Source organism: Siphateles boraxobius, unplaced genomic scaffold (genome assembly GCF_051911475.1).
Source record: "Siphateles boraxobius isolate OS27281-9 unplaced genomic scaffold, OSU_SipBor_1 66, whole genome shotgun sequence".
In the NCBI taxonomy this organism is placed as follows: Eukaryota; Metazoa; Chordata; class Actinopteri; order Cypriniformes; family Leuciscidae; genus Siphateles; species Siphateles boraxobius.
The window spans coordinates 2,998,624-3,019,796 of NW_027509193.1; the positions used below are offsets into that span (position 1 = coordinate 2,998,624).

A 21,173-nucleotide genomic window follows, 5' to 3' on the forward strand; every position below is an offset into this window, starting at 1 on the left:
CAGATCAGTTTATAAACAAAGTAATTGCATTGCCCTAATGCTGCCTTCAAGTCCTCCCGGGATGTTTCAACCTGTGTGTTTGGAAATTGGTCCGAATAACATGGACGCATTGGACTATTTGAAGTTTCTTTCTCTTTTTCAATATTCCTGATAAACACAGGAAGCTAATGAAGCGTAAATGAGGCACATTAGGTGTCTAATTGATGCTTCATCGGTTCACTCCTGTGCTGCCACAGAGAATGATGGGAATTTTGCATCAGATGGGAATGCATTACCCAAACTTCATCGCTAATCTTCATCAACAAAATTATACACACGCAGTGCCGTCAACATTTACAATTACTTATCATGGCCAACGTCAATCCACCATGATTATTTAATTTACACCCACTGAAAATTAGGAGGTTCCCATTACGACATCATTATTTCATCACGCGCATACATCACTTAACATATGATGATTTTAACAGGACCTGAAGGCAGCATAACAGATCAAATTGCATTTACATAAGAGATTTTTGTTTCTCTAGGTACATTTATGACACAAAGTAGCAGTAGATTACATTCAAATGAAAGACACTGAGTATTCAAAAGTGTTTTATATAATTCCAGTGCATTTCGGTAGAGCAGTAGAGCTCTTGTAGCCCAAATACAAACACGTATCAACAAGGAAAACACACTAATGCATTATTAGTGTCTATTGTGTAAGAACGCTGCACCACAGTGAATTTCCCAGACTTTGATCTGGCCTTTGTGCACAACAAGTTGGAAGATGAAATGAAAACATCCATGTAACACAGTGAGACGGAGTGAGACCGACAAGCCCAGCGGTGCATTTAGATGTGAAAACACAGAAAAGATGCAGAGGACCACATTTACATAAAGTGTCCCATATATATTGCACTGCTCTACTTCAACACAAATGTACAATTTGAAGAAGCCGTCATTAATAGATCAAGCACAAAGAAAACCAGCAAAGAATCACACGGAAACATCTCCAGGTCAAAACAGCCTGTTTTCACGACCTTTACCCCTTTTTATTTTCTTTCTTTTTTTTTCCTTTCTTTTTTTATGATATTAAGCACATTTTCCATTTTCAGATGTTTTACTTTAGATTTTTTCAAAGGGTGAATTCTCAAGGGTGATTCTTTTTATTGGAATTATTGTAATACTGTTTTTATTTGAAGAAAATGATTGAAACATTACCTTTACTCAAAATAGTGAAAACCAAATTTCAAAAAGCAAACAAATACATTTAACAAATACTACCAGTACTACATAAAAAATTCACAAACACTTTACAGCATATATATAGTCATAGTTATGTTCTGTTATGGGGACTTTTATTTTGAAAATCTGTTCTGTTTTCTTCAGTTCCTGTTTCTTCGCTCTGTTTAGTTTCAGTTTCCTTGGTTACTGATTATAGGTGCGTTCACGCCATGTTCACGCCATTACGCCATGTTCACGCCATTCAAGTCCACGTAGAACTCGCAATTACAGCTTGTAAACTGGACATTTCTGGGAGCTCCTACTTGTAACATGTGACCACCGTTGATTCATTTGGCCGTTTACACTGATGCCTTAGAAAGTCATAAGGTGCGTTCGAGTTCGGCTGGACCGATTGGCGAGCGTTGACGCTTGCAGTCGGGAAGAGCTGAAAATGGAGACGTGAGGTCGGGCACTTTCTGCTTGCTATAGTGACGCTTGTGCGGTGTTGAAGCAGATTAAATGAACTATTTCTCAAATACACAGACGTTTCAGATGCTGTCATGTAGCAGCAGCAACCCTTTCCACTCAGTACTTTGTGTACTGCTTAAAATTGTAAAGAAATTTTATCCCTTAAAACTCATCTTTGATTTCCTAAATGAGTAAAGTTTAGAGTAAAATACTCATAAAAGAGTAACCAAAAAGAACCCACATGACTTCTTCCTGTGAGATTCTGAAGTGTGCATACGTTACTATGAGGCCACGGGAAAAGATTTGTGAATGACAGTGAAACGAGGCTGGTATAAATGCATTCGTTACCAGATTACATTCATACTTCATATAACATACTTAGTTTAGCAGCCATGAACTAATCAATTATTCAAAATAAGTACCTTAGGGAGTATGGGATTTGGGAGGCAGCCCCAGTCCAAGGATGTGAGGAACTTTGAGTAGAACGTCACGTGTCATCATCTCGAAATTAAGGTACTTCTGACATGGCGTGAACACAGCATATGTCTTTGTTCCTACAATTTCGTATTGCTCTCACCTATGTCTAGTTTAGTTCCTTTGATTGCCCTGTGCATTTATAGCCACAGTTTAGTTTATACATTTACACATAGTGTGGTCCTTTGTTTCTGATCTTTATCCTGTTTATTCCAAGGTGTTTTGGTTAAAAAATACAATTTACACTGTGTCTTCACCGGACACGAGCGGAGTGATGTGACAAAAGCAAACAGAACCCATTACAATCAGCGATGCTGTCTACACTGGATGCGGCACGATGAATCAAGACAAATGAACAAAATAATATGAACTGACGTTCTGTTCTATTTCTGACATAATTCAAGCATATATGCTTAATTGTCATGAAAATAATTTTATAATGCAAAAAAAATTGCTTAATCAAATAAAAATGAAAGAAATCTAACTTACTAATGCAAAATAGAATTTCTCTTTTTTGCTCTTTTGATTTCGAAAGGAAAGATGGCCTTGGGATGTTTTTGACAGGTTTCGTGAGATTCACTCATTTGTAGTATCAGACTGTCAGATAAATCAAACTTCCCGACATTCATGCGCTTTGGGCAAGTGCAAGCGCTGTCAACCTCATTAGTGCCTATCAGTATTTCTGTTTCATCTCCACAGAAAATACCCCCCCCCCCCCCCCCCGCCCCAGTGCTTTGTGCGAGGGTCTAAACAGGTAATTTACAAAACCCTGACACAATAAAACATTATTAAAAAAGTATAACACACATTCCCCGTACAGTTCTCATATAGTTAATCTCATGTTCTGAATGTCAAAATCGTTCACAAATATTTCAAAGACACCACATGTTAAATTTGTAATTCAGAATCAAACGAGCTTCATAAGGTGAAGCCCTTCAGCCAGACCGTCCTGTCCCGCAGTCAGACCTTCCCCTGGGGGCTTCTGAGAGCTGCGGGTCAGACCTCGGCAGATTTGCTACTTTAAGGTTTCTGGATGGCAGATCTGCTCAAAATGTCAGAAGATTTTAACTAATCTTTGGATTACAGATTCCGTCTGAGTGCCTCTCCATATGGGCAAAGTCACAGACTAGCTCCTTCATTCATGTTTCATAAAGCTCATGATAAAACTATGCAGTTTAATTTTATATCCCCCCAGTGGTTTGAAGGGCATCAACATATAAACAACATGACAAAAGCTCAAAGCAAAAAATCCATATTTCACTGTGTATCTTAAAATACCAATGAGTTTGTGGAGAGAAAAGGTTTTGGAAGGACGCAACACAGAGTAAAGCATAAATATATCAACAAGAAATATTTACTTCAGCTAGATTTGCAAATACTCTATTCTGACCTTGAATGTGCACTGGATTTTTTTTCATGTTTTTTTTTTTTTGTCATTGGTCAGGCTGACAGCAAAGTCTCAAAAAACATAAAGCAGAATAGAGGACGAAATAATCCATTATGTGAAAATATGTAAACATGTGTTTCTGTCTTTGTCTCTCTGTAAGTTCGCAGAGCAATTTCGGAACGCGTGTTACCTCTATAACGAGAACGCTTCCAAACCGACAGACGTGTCTTTAGGAATCGAAGAGACGGTCTTCACAAATCTCCAATGCTGCTTTTGTGGCACCTCCAAATACCTCCACGTTGGCATCGACCCATGGCACCACGTTGCCAGGCATGTAGGCTGAGCAGTTGGCCATAGCTGAGATGTCTATAGGACGCAGTACTCTGTCCCACATGTTGAAGTGGCTTAACTCTCCTACGAAAGCTTGAGTGGCATCAAATCTCCCACCTACGATGTCCTGTGGAATAACAGCACACTAGTCAACCACAAGTAGTGATAAGTGAAGTCAAATTATTCAGCTAGATTTGGAATATATATATATATATATATATATATATATATATATATATATATATATTTACCTAGATTATTTGATTATTTTTATATACACATACTACCAATTCTGAAGTTTAGGTTTGTTTTTGAAAGACATCTCTTTCAAGCTCTTACAAGCCAAAGTCCTTTTAAGACAAGTGATTTCACCCGGCGGCCATCTTTGAAACACGTTTTACTGTCACTTCTGATCGATTTAATGAGCCTTGCTGAATAAAAATGTCAATGTCTTTCAAAAAAGACAAAATCTTGAGACCACCAAATTTTTGATAGGTAGTATTGTCTTTTATCTGTATGACAATTGTAAAATCTGTAAAACCCTCTGAGAAAATTGTCTTTCATTTAATTTCTTTCATATCTCCTTTACAGCACTGCCGCTAAAGCCTTACATGATGCCTGGGAAACCATTGTGTTTCTGACTGTCCTGCCATGTGGGTTGTGTTTTTAAGTTAATCACAGTCTTATGTTGAAGCCTGAGAAAACAATTTAATTCTGATTAAACTTCCAGTTAAGATCAAGTAATCAAATAATCACTGCTTTATTACTGTGGAAAATGAGCCTAAAAAGTGCATATTCTGGAGAAAGTAAGCACTTTTACAGCATTTATTCACCATTCTGTTTCCTCCATCGTGTCCCAACAGGCATGATCCTGAAATTTCTCACTATATAAAAAGTCTATGGGTCTGATTGCTTAGAACTGGAATATCGCATCTTTCCTCAACAGGGTGTTACGCACCAAACGTAGAGGGTTTTGTTTCAAAACCCTAACCATAAGCATTAGATTCAATTTCTTCAAGTAAAGGTACGGTACGGTCGCATTAACAGTTGTTTGACACATTTTCATAGACAAAATCCATTAATTTTATTAGGAGTACTTGAATTTCATATGAGGGTGAAATAATTGTTCAGGCAACCCACTAATTGGTTGATTTTGATGTAGCTTTGCGAAATTCTGTGTTTTTAGAAGCTATAAGCAACTGGGACCCAGAAGCTCTTATCCAAACCCTAGCTTCGCTGTCTACTGTCTAATTAGGCTTAGCCGTCTAATGCTAACCGATGGAACCTTATCGGGGACTACATAGAAATCCTCAAAATGGGAAATTTTGCTGAGAGTTGAAGTAAGTTATATTGTCTACATACTTTGTAAAATTCATGCTGTCTGAATAATAACACACTGAGTGTAATGCTACAGACATTTGAAACAGACACTACTCCAAACCAAAATCACTCGAGCGGTGACTGGTGAGCGGAAACTGAAAAAGCCGAATGGCCCTTGAGATGAATGATAAAAAACGCATTAAATTCAGAGGGTAAAATCCTGTGGACTTGCTATAATACATAGTTTGATCAAGGCTTTCAGTCTGTGCATTTCTTGGCGATACTCAAAGCATGATGCTTTGGCCGTAGTGGGACTATTTTTGTTGGTGGAGAAAACCGATACACAAAACGAACTGCATTTTTTAGAGTGTGTAGTTTAGTAGAATATGGTAAGTAATGCCAAGGACATAGGATCAATCCTTAGGTGTCTGAATAAAATGTAGCTTGTATGGACTGAAAATTATTAAAAATGTGAAAAATATGCATAAAAAACAAAGTCGCTTTATTGAGTCGGTTAAACTTTTTATCTGATAAGGAAACATGCACATGAACTACGATGAAAACACATTTACCGAATAAATTCCTCAATGCGCATCAAAAAAGACATGTGACTTCGCAATGGGACGGCATAAATGGACTAACCAGTAAAACGATTTTGTTGCACAGCATCTGAAATGCTGTTTTGGTTGTTCTGAAACGCCAGAGCAAAGTCTGCCATCAGAGTGGTTTCAGTATTACCTGAAAACTGTTAACACGACTGTATTCCCAAACAGCAGCATCCGCCTCAGAAAGCAAGATAACTTTATTGTGTCTTGTCTGCGCGCTCTGAGGCACAAGTATTTTGTTATTTACAAAATTATTAAATACAGTGGCTTCTCCTGCTGCCGCAACTTAAATTTTTCTTAGTGACATCTAGTGCCAGTTTTTCTGGAAGTGACGATTTTGTTCTCTTCGGATCACTGGATGGAAACAGTGTTTTATTCGCAAATTTTTTCAGCGATTTTCCAATTTAGATTTTCCAAATGATTTTCCAGATGAAGTTCAATTCGCAACTTTGGATTGAAATATAGCAACTGAAAGGTTCTTTGTAAAAATAAAATAAAAAAATGATTATTTAGATTTTAAAATGTTCTTCACACTAAGAAATAAATGGTTCTTTTAAGAACTGTTCACTGAAATATTTTTGACACCTTTATTTTTAAAAGTGTTTTATAGAAATATGTAACTTACAATGCAAGCATATTATTTTTTATAAGTTAAAGAGCTCCAATTTTCTGTGCAACAGGAATGACCCAGGGATCAGAAAGACAATTAAGATTCAGCAAGATTATCGATTTGACTGCACTGACTCTATTGGATGAGAACAGTAGCACTGCTTATAGCTGAATTGAACTTGTGTCAGTGTTGCAAAGTTCATCAATTATTAAATATGTATTGAACTTAACTGAAACAACACTGAACAAATTTAACTGAATAATGATATTCTCTGAATTTAATTAGTTTCATTATTGATTGATTCTACAACAATAATTATTTTCCTGTTTATTACTGTGAAGCTGCTTTGAAACAATCTACATAATCTGTACAATCTGTATAAAGTGCTACATATAAAATACAAATTTGATGACCCATCTAAGAGCAATTATTCTATCACTTTTAGCTATTTAGGTCACAGATTGTGTCTTTTCAAGCGCTGTTAAGCACTGTGAATGCTCTCAATTATCAGAGTAGTTCAGTGTAGGTGAACAGCAGATTATGTGTCACATGTAGATTTTGTGTGCCTGCTATCTGTGTCACATGTAACACATCTCTCAAGAAGTCCCTGAGCTCTCAGAGCTGCTGAGGTGACGTCTTCACATCATCGCGTGTGAAGACTTATTATTATCATTGCATGTGTTCCTCACGAGGGATCAGCTCTTTTACGTCCTCTCTCTCACCTGTTCTTGGCCCAGGATAATGACTCCTCCAGGTTTAATTGGGTGCCAGGGGGCCAAGTTCTCTCCGGTCCCTAGTCTCTCTCCATCTTGATAGGCCTCCCAGAAGCCATCTCTGGTTGTCCAGGTGATGCAGATGTGATGCCAGCGGCCGTCACTCACGGAGAGGGGAAGCTGAGCTACCTGTGACAGAACGATTGAAACCATGGGTGTTATAGTGCAAACTGATCCTAATAAGTGCATATTCTAGAGGAAGTAACCACAGTAATTATTCACTACGGATCAACAATGGCTTCCAAGGTTCTTATGTAGTTGGGTGTCCTTTGTGGTTGATAAAGTTGTTCTGGGCGGTTGTCTATGTTGAGTCCAACACTCAAGTCCCTTCAATATACTTTCCCATAGATATGGCTTAGTCCATGCTTAAAAGCAATTCTACAGGTTTGTCCCAAATCTTGTAGGTGTGCGTCCCAAATCGCGTACTTGTCCACTAGTAGTGCGTTCACACTGACAATTCAAAAAAGAAAAGTGCACTTTAAGTACCGGGATGATGCACTTATTTAATTGAAAAAAAAACTAAGTGTGGAACGTTGGACACTTCATGAACTCGTTTGACACTGTCAGAGCTTTAATTATGTAGTGTAGGGGGAGGGGCTATCAGACTCCGATGTTGAAAAACTAAATAAACGTATAAAGTTCATACACTACACGGTTGAGTACATAGTGTATGAGTCTGATTGCTTAGAACTGCAATATCAAATCTTTCCTGAACAAGGTGTTGCGCACCAAATTTAATACCCAGGTTTGTTCAAATCCAGTAGTTTCAATGGGAATCCATGCAATCTAGAATTCAGTATGAGGGCGAAAAAGGTCCGCACGCAGATTTCGCAACAGGTTTTTTATTAATATGAAGCTGCTTTAAAACAAATCTGTATTATAGAAAGTGCTAAATAAATAAATGTTACATAACTTGATTTGTCAATAGACAATTAACCTTTTTGACTGATGTGAACTGTGAACGCCGATTGAATGCAACAGTCTCTGACTCGGCAAGTTTGGGCAGTGATCAGTCGTAAGTATCAAATTACATTCATAATCAGCCTTTCAGTCGTTAAGTGTGTTCCCGGCTTCAGTAAAATTATCCGATTTATCACTGCTGCATACGGATTAAGTTAAACATAACACAACTTGTATAAAGTAAGCTCATAATGAGGTGCATAGCAACCACTATAGTATGCATTTTTAAAACTCTTTTGGCGAACACAGATGGATCAAATCATTCATGAACGCCCTTCGGTATTACTCGCGCACCATGCTATATTATTGTGGTTTTGCTTCTCTGCGTTGGTCATAATTTCTGGGTCTAAAAGATTAGGGTCCAATAAACTACTCTTTTCATCACTAGGACAAGGACCAACTGCACATTGTACCCAGTTTCATAAAATTGCTTGGTGTGATACAATTCCAAATTTAGGGGAGCCAGAGGAAGGACCAAGCTTGAAAGAGTAAGGAAGGATATGGAGTGATTCGATGAATCATCATAACAAACTCCCCGCTATAAAGTTGTATCTGAAGCTCAACAAACTTTAAAATAATTTATATATTCAAACTCCAAGCTAGACACACATTGAGTTTGACAACTACTGCACCTTGAGACCAAGGCCTTAATGCACTTAAGTGGAGAAGTATGCAAGTATAGAAACAACATTCAGAGAGAAGTAACAAAGCACTGAGGTGTGATATATTCACTGGATTGAGAAAAAGGACTGAAGACACACTCGACAGGTAATCAGATTCAGCATGGCAATATCTCACTCGATCCTCGTCACTTTCTTGTTCTATCCTGCTTGACGTATACACACATTCGTACACACACACACTGTACATGTATAATGCATGTTGTGCAGGGCTGGGGGGCAAGATGCCTCTCTCAATAAGCGAGATGCCAAACTGACACTTCCTGAGTGAGGTATCAGGGGAATTAGCAGGGCAGCAGAGCTTATTCGTTCTCTCAAGACCCTCAGGTTACACTCAACAAAAACCAGTGACGGCAATAACTCACAATCTCCTCCACAAGGATCTAGAGATACAGCATCCGTGGTCACTGAGACATGCTAACCTCATTTACCAATGAGATACTGGAAGCTAATTTTCCCCAAAGAAAAGCAGCTCAGTTTCATATTCTTGATTTAGAACCACTGAGGACATATTTAATTCATTTATGTGCGCTTTAATGCTAAACTTTGAAATCATCAAGGGTCTTGTGCAACAACAGCCTCTAAAAACTAATCATCTAACATCAATTTTATTAAAAGTGCATTGGAAAACCTTTTGTGGTGAAAACATTGTGTGTGTGTGTGTGTGTGTGTGTGTGTGTGTGTGTGTGTGTGTGTGTGTGTGTGTGTGTGTGTCTGTGTGTGTGTGTGTGTGTGTGTGTGTTTGTGTGTTTATCTATGGTCAAAAACATTCAGAGATATTTAAGGGTATTTTCACGAAATGGGTTTGTCGCAAGTTGTACAAAACAATCTAATTGCAAAAATATAATTTCAAAGTCCTCATGCATTTGAAAAATATCCAATATTAATAATATCCAAATATCCAATATTGATAATATGATGAACTTCTTAGGTAAACTTCTTAGGTAATCTAATTAATTTTAAGATATATTTACATGCATATCTTTATATAGTATTTTACATACGATGGATGTATAAACTGGGTATTCAAAACATTTTTACACTTTCTAGAAAAAAGTCTCTGTTACATTCTGGTCTCTAGATATGAGTCCCTCCCCACAAAAGTCTGATTTATTTGGACAGACCCTTGACCCTGCGATTTTGAAAGAGGGATCGAGTCTCCTTAACATGTACACTTCAGTCAGATCCATAGACCACAATGCAACAATTGTGACATCACAACAACGACTTGCAGTGCTCGCACTTAATTTATCCACAAGTGATCGAGAGTTTAGGTCATTCCATTTAAACCCATTGCAAGGGTTCCGCAAGTAGTGGACACTAGCATAACGTGAGCAATGACGTACATCCGAGTGAATGACACGGAAGGAAGTTGTGATGGAAGGGCAAAACAAATTGCCCTACTTCTAGCATTACATCTATCTATAGCAGCCATGACTCATCCATTTAGCCTTTGGATTTATGAAGATAAGCAGAACTGGGCACTTTTGTCTTCAACTATGATGCTATATTTTTTACATCTTAATCCCTGTTCACGTGTCCAGAAACTCAACAAAGTTGAGAGCATTTTAACTTCAATCAAATGGAGCTCATGTGACGCGTCTCGTGTCATCTACTGTAGATAAAGTTAATCCTCTGAGTGAGCAATTTACAATGTCTCTAAACACATACAGGTTCAAAACTTTTCTGTACTTATACTGTACTGCCTGGGCACATTAGTCCATTTTTAATGGTCCTGTGCTAAGACAAATTCATTTTTAAATCTACAAATATTCCATGTAGTCTCAATTAACACGAGGTCATGAAAACTACACAATAAATGTAATACATTTGTAAAATGCTGTTTAAAATGTTTTGAGATGGAATATAATATCTCACTATGCAGGGATGTTTAATTAGCTTTTGATGTTCAAGCCCCTTCATGCACATGCATTAAAATAGAAATCCGGCTGGGAAATAATTTTATTTGGGGAACCTTTAAGGACCATTTTGAATGAACTACCATTAATCATATTTAGTGTTATTTCCAAGAAAAAATAAACAATAAAATTCCATTGATTTTGATGTTATGAGATTATTATATTACCTTGGTATATATTGACTTCACTGTTAGAAAATGTTAAGGGCTACAACAGCTTCTCACTGGGGCAGTACCCTTAAAAGGACAACTTCGTACCCCTAAAAGGTCCAGTACTTTAGAGTAGTGATAGGTACTACTAGCGGTATAACAATATATCGTGTCACAATATATTGCAATAAAAAAATGCAACAATATGTATCGTTGAAAGTAACACTCTGTATTGTGGATAGTTCACCCAACATAATTACTGTGTGAGGAAAAAATTAAGTTTTCAGAGTATAAGTGTCAGTACTACATTAAACTACTATAATGTTGAATATAATAATGCAATGGGGGGATATTTATGGGTCCTCATAATACCAAAATTCTTATGTCCGTAAAAAGTGGCCTACGTTATTTTAAATATATCTAGTCAGTGACAGAGTGCAAGCATATTTGTCTAAAATAATTCTCTATGTACAGCTTCAGAATCATGAGTATTTTTGGTCACCATTGTCCTGTGCATTGGGTTATCAGCACCAAGTCCAAGCATATTCATTTACACACACAATGTAAAACCAAATGTAACATTTTAAACAAATACATTTTTTGTTAACCTTTTATGTCTTGAAGTATCGTATTGTGAGTTCACCTTATCATTGACGAGGAGCTCCATGGGGCTGTTTCCCCACTCTATCAGCACAATTTCATTGGCTTGTCCCGGGACACCATAAGAGAACGGGGTTCCAATTCCAGGGCTGGCGCTGGACTTGAGCCACATGCACACGGTGAAGGCGTACATCTCTGGCAGACTCTTCTTTATGCGGCCGTACAGGTAGTTGGTGCGCAGAGGCAGAGACACCTTGAAGTCCTCTGGAGATTTGAATGCATTGTTACCTTTGAAGAGGATCGAGAGAGAAGTTTGCATTGAAGGACAGGAAGAAGATGCAAAGTGCTGACCAGAGATGGTGTTCATTTGATTTCAGCAAATTGAATTTGAGTAATGCTTTCAGGTTCGATTAATGAAATGAGTGATCCACACAGGCTCATGTAATTATCTTAATATGAAATGACATGCTGGGGCGATGTAAGGTGAAAGATGCTGATGATGCATTGGCGCTAATCATTCGTTAATCGTTCGCTTTGCAAATGTGCTAGCGCTGCTCTGAATTCTGAATACAGCAGGACGACGTGTCCATCCAATGCTAACAGATGGGGCCTGCATAAATCCCACATTCAAAAAGGCCAAAAGGAGCGATAAAGGCAAACAAATGATTGTAAATAGCAAGTTCATTTACATGCAGATATTCTTCCACCAAATAAAAATGCCACAGCCAAGTAAATCTGCCACAGTGTTACCTTTGTTTCATCCTACAACATTTTCTGCATGAAAATGGCCCAAAATGCAGTGAAGCATTAGTTAAAGGTTTCCCCTGACGCCGTGTTGAGCGCTGGTCAAGTGTTCAAAGTTTCTACGTTGACCTTTCAAAGTGCAGCCAATGATTTCCAAGCGCTCTGCATGATGCATGCTATTTCTGTCTCTGAAATGACTGCACCAACTTTGCACCCGGGTTGAATTTCAGACATATTTATTTACACCACAGTTAAAAAGTTTGGATTAATTAAGATTTTGATTATTTTTAAAGACATTTATAATGTCAAAAAAAAATTCTATTTCAAAATAAATGCTGTTCATTTGAACGTTGGACTAATCAAAAAAGCCTGAAAAAAATCAAGTTTTCTAAAAAAAATATGAAGCAGCACAACTGTTTTCAACACTGATAATAATCAGAAATGTTCCCTTTCGAGGGAACTCGCGATGCTTCGATGACGCTTTGGGAACGCCTTCGCGTCTTTACCTCTGAAGCACGTATGTCAACTAGTCCAATGGAATGAATGAATGAACGCCACGGGCGGGTGACGTCATGACCAGGAAAGGATATAAGCACATCCGGTGCGTTACTCGCGTTAGCTTTTGTGCCTCAGCAAAGCGCTCTGTGTCAAAACTGTCTGTGAATATTTATTGTTGTCTGTCTGATATATACATATATATATATACACACTATGGAAACAATTGCACAAACTCTGTGTTCTCCCTTCTCGCGTTATTTAACGAGTAGGGACACACTTGAGCTTTGTGTGATGTGTTGGGAGTGGAGCATGCGGTATCAGCCTTGGCTGATTGCCAACATTGTGAGAAGCTTTCGCTTCGCTCCCGCCTGTCTCTTTTCGAGGGAAGTGGCCAGGCTCGCGATTCTCAGGGTGCAGGACCCGCGTCTGCCGAGGCAGCGCGGAGAATGCATTCCTGTGGATCGCAAATAGGATCTCTTTACGGGGTTGGAGACGGGTCCGCGGATCCTATCTCCTCCCTTTCCACGAGGGATCCATGCTCTCTCTCCGGTCTCGGAAGCCCGCGCTGCGGTCTCTTCCGCCCGGGGAGAGAGGTCAATGCTTCAGTGTTCGATGCTGACACTCAAACAGATCGTGACTCAAGTCAGATCCGAGGACTGGTTTGTCACGATAGATCTGAAAGACGCATACTTCCATATCCCCATCCTCCCTCAGCACAGGAGGTTCCTGAGGGTTTCTTTCAGGGGCAAAGAACACCAGTATCAGGGACTTCATTTCGCTCTAGCTCTATCACCCCGCACATTCATGAAGTGCGTAGATGCAGCTCTGGCCCCGCCGTGGTGGCTCAGGACGAGAGGGTTCTCACCGAGGGGACACCCATTCTGTATAATCAAGATCACGCGGCAGTATTCACGCGGCAGGACAAGGTTCTTGTCCCAGGTTCCGGTGTTGGGAGCTCTTTGCCATCGAGTTTCTTATCTTGACAGATGCTTCCCTCACCAGCTGGGGAGCGGTATTGGAAGGTCGCTCAGCTCAGGGTTTGTTGAGGAGTCATCATCTCTCTTGGCACATGATTTGCCTAGAGATGATGGTCGTCGTCAATGCGCTGAGACATCTCCTCCCAGACCTGAGGGGCCATCATGTGTTGCTCTGGAACAGTGACTGTTAGGCCTCAGGGCAGCAGCGTCCAATGTGATTCTCTTTGACCTGCTGTACGTGAGACCTGTTCACGTCTCAGCATACGACGCACTGTCCACTCTGGTTCTCTCTCACTCAACCAGCCCCCTAGGGGCTGGATGCTATGGTGCAGACGTGGCCGAGGCTATGTCTGTAAGCATTTCCCCCTGTTGCTCTGTATACACAGTATTTGAGTTTCTGCAAGAACGCTTTGTATCAGGTCTATTTCCTTCCACGCTTAAGGTATACGTGGCGGCCATTGCGGCTTTCCACGCCCTGATGGGTGGTACATTTTTGGGTCGAGACCCCCTGATCACTCGTTTACCTTCGTGGCACTTAGAGGCTGAGGCCTGCAACTTGCACTAGGGTGCCGGCTTGGGACCTTGCAATAGTTCTAGAAGGCCTATCTGGGGCTCCCTTTGAGCCTTAGATTTGGTCTCAGAGAAGTTCTTTCTTTTAAGACTATTTTCTGCTAGCTATTTCGTCCCTCTAAGAGTCGAGACCTTCAGGCCCTTTCGGTCCCCACCTGCCTTGAGTGCACTGGGGATGGCCAAGGCAATCTTACCCCAAACATGGATATGTTCCTAAGGTGCCTACCATTATTCCGAGGCCTATTGTGCTGCAGGTTTCTGTCCTCCCCCGTTTATCGGACCAGGAAAAGCTGAACCTTTGGTGCCCAGTGCGAGCACTGGACACTTATGTTCATCGGACTTCTCTGTCGAGAAAATCCAACCTATTGGGCAAATAGATAGTCGAGACTATTCTTCTTGCTTGTGAGTCATCTGGCCAACCATTTGGGTGGTCAGGGCTGATTCCACTAGGAGTATGGCTTCTAAGCTTTATTATCTGGAGTTCTCTCCAAGACGTTTGTGATGCGGCGGGCTGGTCCTCACCGCTCACATTCGTGAGGTTTACAGCTTGGAGCTGGATGCTTCCCCAGGTGCTTTTTACTTAGTTTGCCGACAGTTTTATCATCTGGCATTTTGTAAGTACGGCGTATTGGGTATTCTCGTTCCCAAAGCGTCATCGATGCATGGCGAGTTCCCTCGAAAGGGAACGTCTCAGGTTACAACTGTAACCCTAGTTCCCTTGTAAGGGAACGAGACGATGCGTCGCCTTGCCATACTTCCTGCATCCCTGCGATCGACTTTGCTTCGGCACTAGAAGCTAACGCGAGTAACGCACCGGATGTGCTTATATCCTTTCCTGGTCATGACGTCACCCGCCCGTGGTGTTCATTCATTCATTCCATTGGACTAGTTGACATACGTGCTTCAGAGGTAATCACACGAAGGCGTTCCCAAGGCCTCCCAAGTTCCCGTCATCGACGCATCGTCTCGTTCCCTTCTCAGGGAACTAGGGTTACAGTCGTAACCTGAGACGTTTCTTGAGCAGCAAATCATCATATTAGAATGATTTCTGAAAGATCATGTGAAACTGGAGTAATGATGCTGAAAAGGCACTTTGATCACAGGAATAAATGACATTTTAACATAAATTATAATAAAAAAAGTTTTTTTAAATTGTAATAATTATACTGTTTTTACTGCATTTCTGATCAAATAATTGCTGCTTTGGTGAGAATAAGAGATTCTTGCTGACCTCAAAGTTTTAAACATGATTTTTTTTAATGCATTGTTTGTTTTATTGTTTTATTTCCAATACTTTTAGTTTCCTGTCATGCGATGTTTATTAAGTATGCTTTCCATTCAAGGACTGCTTTTGTTCTGTGATATATCAAAACAGTTGACATTGACTGTTTTCTCTTCTAAGCTCAAATGCATATTTTCACTGTGAATCTGTGTATACCTCATGCTCTCTCTTTTTATAAGCTCGTTGCCCTTCGGTGATACTTTCTGCAATGTTTTTTTTCATGTTGAGTTCAAAGCGGTGCATGGCGCTCGCAATGAGCGTGAAAGTTTTTCGACTAGTGTTCCTATCCCATACTGAGGACCAGCAGGTGAAATAAAAATTCTGAATTCTGTCTCATTTGACATGACGGATTGAATAATTAATCAGTGAGAATGCCGTACTTTTCTCCAGCTCGGTGATCCTCTCCAGCAGTGAGTTGAGGGTGTTCTCTGTGCGCTGGCGGTGTGCGGTCGTCTCGTTGTACAGCTGGCTCTTTTCGTCCTCGAGTTCGGCCACTCTGGTCAGCAGCTGGCTCTCCAGGTCACTCAGACGCCGCTTCAGCAGGTCTCTCAGCTCGCTGGGAAATGGGCCACCTGATGTGTTGGTACGCATCTGCTGCTGCAGGACAAAGGAAACCAAAATATTCATCTGCTTCAATTTGCAAATGGCTTATTCAGTTGTAGCCAAAAATACTTTCAAAAATGAAATTGCTGGGGATTTGTGAGATGCTGAATTAGCGGTGAACGCCTTAAAGGAGTATACATTGGCTCTTACATCTTAGTAGTTAAATAGGTTGGTCCATGGTCCAAAACATTACTAATTGTTTTATTGGTCCAGTTTTATAATAGGTGTCTTAAACTACTGTATGCTCACATAAATAAATAAATGGTCACACTTTGTATTAGGTGTCTTTATTTACTGTATATTCAAATAAATTAATACATTAATTAATTAATGGTCACACTTTTGGTGTCTTTAACTACTGTGTATTCAAATAAATAAATAAATAGATAAATAAATAAATAAATGGTCACACTTTGTATTAGGTGTCTTTAACTTCTGAGTATTCAAGTAAATAAATAAATGGTCACTTTTTTGTATTAGGTGTCTTTATTATGTACTCACGTCAAAGAATGACCAATTATCATTTATTAATCAATTAATAAAAAAATAACTGTTAGGCACATTGTGCTTCATGTTCATGTGGGATACTGCCCGGGTAAGATTAGGCACAGGATTTGGTATGTAGGGTTAAGGGTGGGTTAACAGGTAAGATAAATATCATTTAACGATTAAAGCAATTAAAGTGGGTCCGTTTTATTTAATAAGTTTAATACGTGTTTAGAGTTAAGTGATTTATGTAAAATAATTGTGTTTCATGTCGTTACCAAGGTGGAAACTAGTAAGTTATTCCTTATGACCCAATGATCCTGTATGAAGTTTTTTTTTATTTATTTTTTATATATAGCGATCAATATATTGGTCGGGGTAATCATTTATATCAACTTGGCTATTTACAGTTCTGATTTGTCAGTTGAGTAATATAATCTTCCAATGGCTTTGTCAATTGGTGCATTTAATTTAATCAATTCTGTGTATCATTTCCTATAATTGTATTTTGTATGCAACAATCCGTAATATATCCCGCGAGTAAAAACAAAACATTCCAATAAGTTCAAATAAGTATCCTAATTTTTTTTTTTTTTGCTGAACGTGTATCTAGTCTCAGCTTTCCATCGAGCTCATTATTAATATTTAATTAAAAAGAAAAATATAATGTGAATTCAAATAGGAAAAGCCCCTCCCTCCACATAACATGGCTCATTTGACCCTTTTTTGACAAATCATGCATCCCCAAATAAGCAAGACCAAATTTCACAGATCATTACAGCTCTATTTTCCTCACAAAATGCTCTTAAGTGTCCATTTATCCATACGCATAAACTCTCACCTCCAGGTTGCCTAGTCGGTCTTTCAGGCTCTGCATGGTCTTTCCCAGCTGCTCCACGGTCTCGATGGGGTCACGCGGCAGATCGCCCATCGTGTTTTTACTATAATCCTTCCTGCGCGCGCTCCCTCGCGACTTGGCTTCAGCCTCGCAGCGAGCGAGTTTGGAGTTGAGCTCTTTAATGGTGCCCTGCTGACTGACGATAGTTTCCTTCTGCTGCAGGATGGTCTCTCGAAGTTGGATGATAGTATTCCGTAACTCTTCCTCCTGCGGACTGGTGCTTTGGACCCGGTTGGTCGTTTCAACCGGGCAACTGAGATCGGCGCCCGCGGGCACTGCAGTGCACACGAAGCGGCTTTCTTTCGCGCCAGCCACTTCCCCGCTCCCTGACGCGTATACAAGCAGCAGAGCCACGAAGTGAACTCTCATTACGGCCGTTTCTCTCTTCAAAACTAAAACAAACAAACAAACAAACCGTGAGTCAATTCAGTTAGTTGGACTAAAAATGACGTTTAGTGTCAAAAGAACGCAATTCCAATATAGAACCAGATATTTGAAAATGTATTCGAGTGTTATTTAAATAAAAATGAAAAAAAAAAAAAAAAACAGTTAGAGCTCCACGACGCGCTCATAAAAATCACTCAAAAACAAATCTAAACCGAAACAACAGAGATTTGCTGTAATTGGCCTGCAAACCCAAAGCTTTTTCCTGTAAAAAAGCGAGTGCGCGCGCTTCTGCTCTCTTCACACAGTCAGAATGTTAAACAAACTGTTGGAGTCCTTCCCACAGACGCGTCAAACTGTCACTTTAACAAAATAACACTCAAAAAAAGTATCTGTCCAAATGAAGAGCGATTTCCAGAGGATTCTACCGTTAAATGCGTGAACTCTCCTCACACACTCAGTGGTGCTGAACGGACAGCGGCGCTTTGACGGATTAATATAGAGACTCCGGCGCGCGCAGTTTGGCTCCGCTGGAGGAGCGCGCGGATTGACTGAGCTTCATTTACGTCACTTACTCGCGCTAGATGCGAGTCACGCTTGTAAATTATATTGCCGTGGCTTTTTTTCTTTCTTCTGGCCTTCCGTGAATGTCGGGTTGAATAAACAGTGGATTGAGTAGATGCAGAGCTCTTTAATACACCATCAATAACTTGGTTTATTAAAAACCACAATAACTTAATCATTAGGCTATATCCCTTTGAATAACGGTCTCCCTTACAGCCAATTTCTTCGAATCAAGAGAATTTGTAGGAACATTGATGTTTTTTGAAGTGGAATGTGATGAGATATAACAGTTCCTTAGAGGATATCTTGAAACATGGCTTAAAAGCAAGCAATTGTAAAAGTCAAATCTACATCAGCAATCTCAAAAGTTATGTTATCTCAAAGACCGATGACAATGGATACAAAATCTCCAAGGAGCCTCCCCTTTTTTCAAATTATAGGAGACATAATATAAGATATTATTTGGTCAACTCGGATACTTAGGCTACATTACATTAAACTGGACGTTCTTTCACTCTTACATTTGTTCTGTTATAAGAAAACTCAAGTGTGAAGACAATATATTTGTGGAGAAAAAAGTAATGGGAAAACTACCAATCTAGTTAAAAAGTAGGTGATCACTGCAAGCATAAATAAGCGCATTTACAAAGGAGATTTCAGAGATATGACAGCAGAGCTCACACAAAGCTTTTGTATAACTTTACGATTAGAAGACTTACGATATAGACATGAATATAGTGCATGGACTATTTTTTAGGCCTTTGACAAGCCATGGTCACTATAATATATGCTCTCACTGCATGGAAAAGAGATGCTTGGACATTCTGCTAAACCGCTCTCTTTTTGTCTTCCAGAAGAAAAAAAAAAGGAAAAAGAAAATCAAACAACATGAGATTGCCTTCATCATTTACTCACTCTTCTTTGAGCCAAGATCCCAGACTTATACACAGATAATACACTCAGCATACTGCATTTTCGATCGATCTGTCCAAATGCTGAGCAAACCAACATGAGCGTGAGCTCAATTCTGTCTCTTTAAAGGCAGAGGGTGGTTAGAGCCACAGAGACCAGAATCCATTTCACAGCCAAGGCCAAATATCATAGAACTTGTAGAAAGAGCTAAGTCAGGAGAGCATGAACCCATCATTACAACTGTAGAAGAAAACCAATTTACTCCATCTATATATACATATCTCTTTTCCACTGACAAATAAGTAGCCAACTACATTGAAGCTGTACATGTGGGTTTCAGGGGTGTGTGTGTGTATTACACTGAAATATTGTTTTGTATTTACATGATTTAAAGTGTTACCAACATTTCAGAACTGTTTGATGAATAGAAAGTTCAAAAGAACAGCATTTATTGGACTTTTTGTAAACATTTACAACATGTTTCTGGATCAGTATTTTTGTTGATCCTGGAAAACATTCCAATCAACCAATCAGATTTGAGTGTCAAGTTTACAGTTTATGTCAAGTTTAGGCTTGCAACCAGGGTTAGGTGCTTCTTGCTCAGTGTTATTCAGTATCATTTCCATTTGGTTTTATGGATATGTTATGTGCAGGGTTAGGTTTAGGGGTAGGGATAGGGCTACATTTTCAGACAGGAATGTTGTTCCAGGATCAATAAATATGTTGACCCAGGAACATGTCCTACTTGGCAAAATCACAGTGACCATGTTAGCATGCTGTTGTGAGAGTCATTTTCTCTCACAAACGCACATGCGCTCAAACACACGCACGTTCCTCAACCAAGCTTGACACACTGTGCCCAAAAGCATTGCATCATGTCTTTTTTGAGATCTCTGGGTCTTTAATCCAAATCTCACTCGAAAACATACAGCCGTTTGCAGAACAGCAGCACCCTCAGGAACCAAAGGGTTATTTGATCTTGTACTTTCTCAAATAACCTCGAGCAAATTCACATATTATTGCAGGAGTTCATCTTAAGAGCCTCTGTCAAAAGCCAAGAATGAATCTTTGAATACAAATCAGCATCTTTTAAAAGACGAGACTGTCGCTTGAGTATTTATACCTAATGAAATTGCCAGTACAGCTGCCGGGGGAAGATGATTGGCAAAAAAAATCGCAACCAAAAGCAGCTCATGCCTGTCTACCTGTCAGAGTTTGGATGATTTTTGCTCAAGGGGACATATAATTCTGCTGTATATGACAAAGCATCAGCACGTTGTGCGTCTGTGTGTACTGTGAGTCCTGAGTCACACACTTGTGACGCAGAACGCTGGTCATGATAGGTCGTGACAATACACACGCGACACAACAGAGCTGTTTTATGACACAGCTGAATGCCAACAGAGTAATGCCGCAGATGTGATGTCAGATGGAAGTCCTTAAAGGGATAGTTCACCCAAAAATGAAAATTCTGTCAGTATTTACTCACCCTCATGTTGTTCCAACCTTTACACAAAGGTAACTTTTTTACCTTAACTGAACAGCTTCGGAGTCAGTGGAATGGTTATATTACTTATTTCGGGTTGAATGGTGGTGGTTTCGCACCCCCCATGGTGCCCGAGAGCGGAAAAAACTCACTTGTAACTTTGGGATAAACTGTGTTTAATATTTAAATTTCAAGTAATTGTGACCTCAGGATGTTTGCTATTGTCTGTAAAGGTTTTTATTATGATCGCTGTCTGTTACGGGCTTACTAGTACGCTAGATACTA

General features: G+C 39.6%; 1 protein-coding gene across 2 annotated transcripts; it reads right to left on the reverse strand.

Moving 5' to 3' along the window:
- Positions 1–2,335: 2,335 nt before the first annotated feature.
- Positions 2,336–18,394, reverse strand: nptx2a (neuronal pentraxin 2a). 2 transcript variants are annotated; one of them, XM_077211647.1, is made up of 5 exons: positions 17,486–18,394; positions 15,936–16,152; positions 11,528–11,772; positions 7,126–7,305; positions 2,336–3,995 (listed from the first exon to the last, which is right to left on the reverse strand). In XM_077211647.1, exons 1-5 carry the CDS (start codon positions 17,909–17,911, stop codon positions 3,768–3,770), a joined length of 1,296 nt encoding a protein of 431 aa, XP_077067762.1. In that variant the 5' UTR covers positions 17,912–18,394; the 3' UTR covers positions 2,336–3,767. The 2 variants fall into 2 exon arrangements, with proteins under 2 accessions (XP_077067762.1, XP_077067764.1); XM_077211649.1 differs by having other exon boundaries at positions 15,936–16,149; positions 17,486–17,956.
- Positions 18,395–21,173: the final 2,779 nt, after the last annotated feature.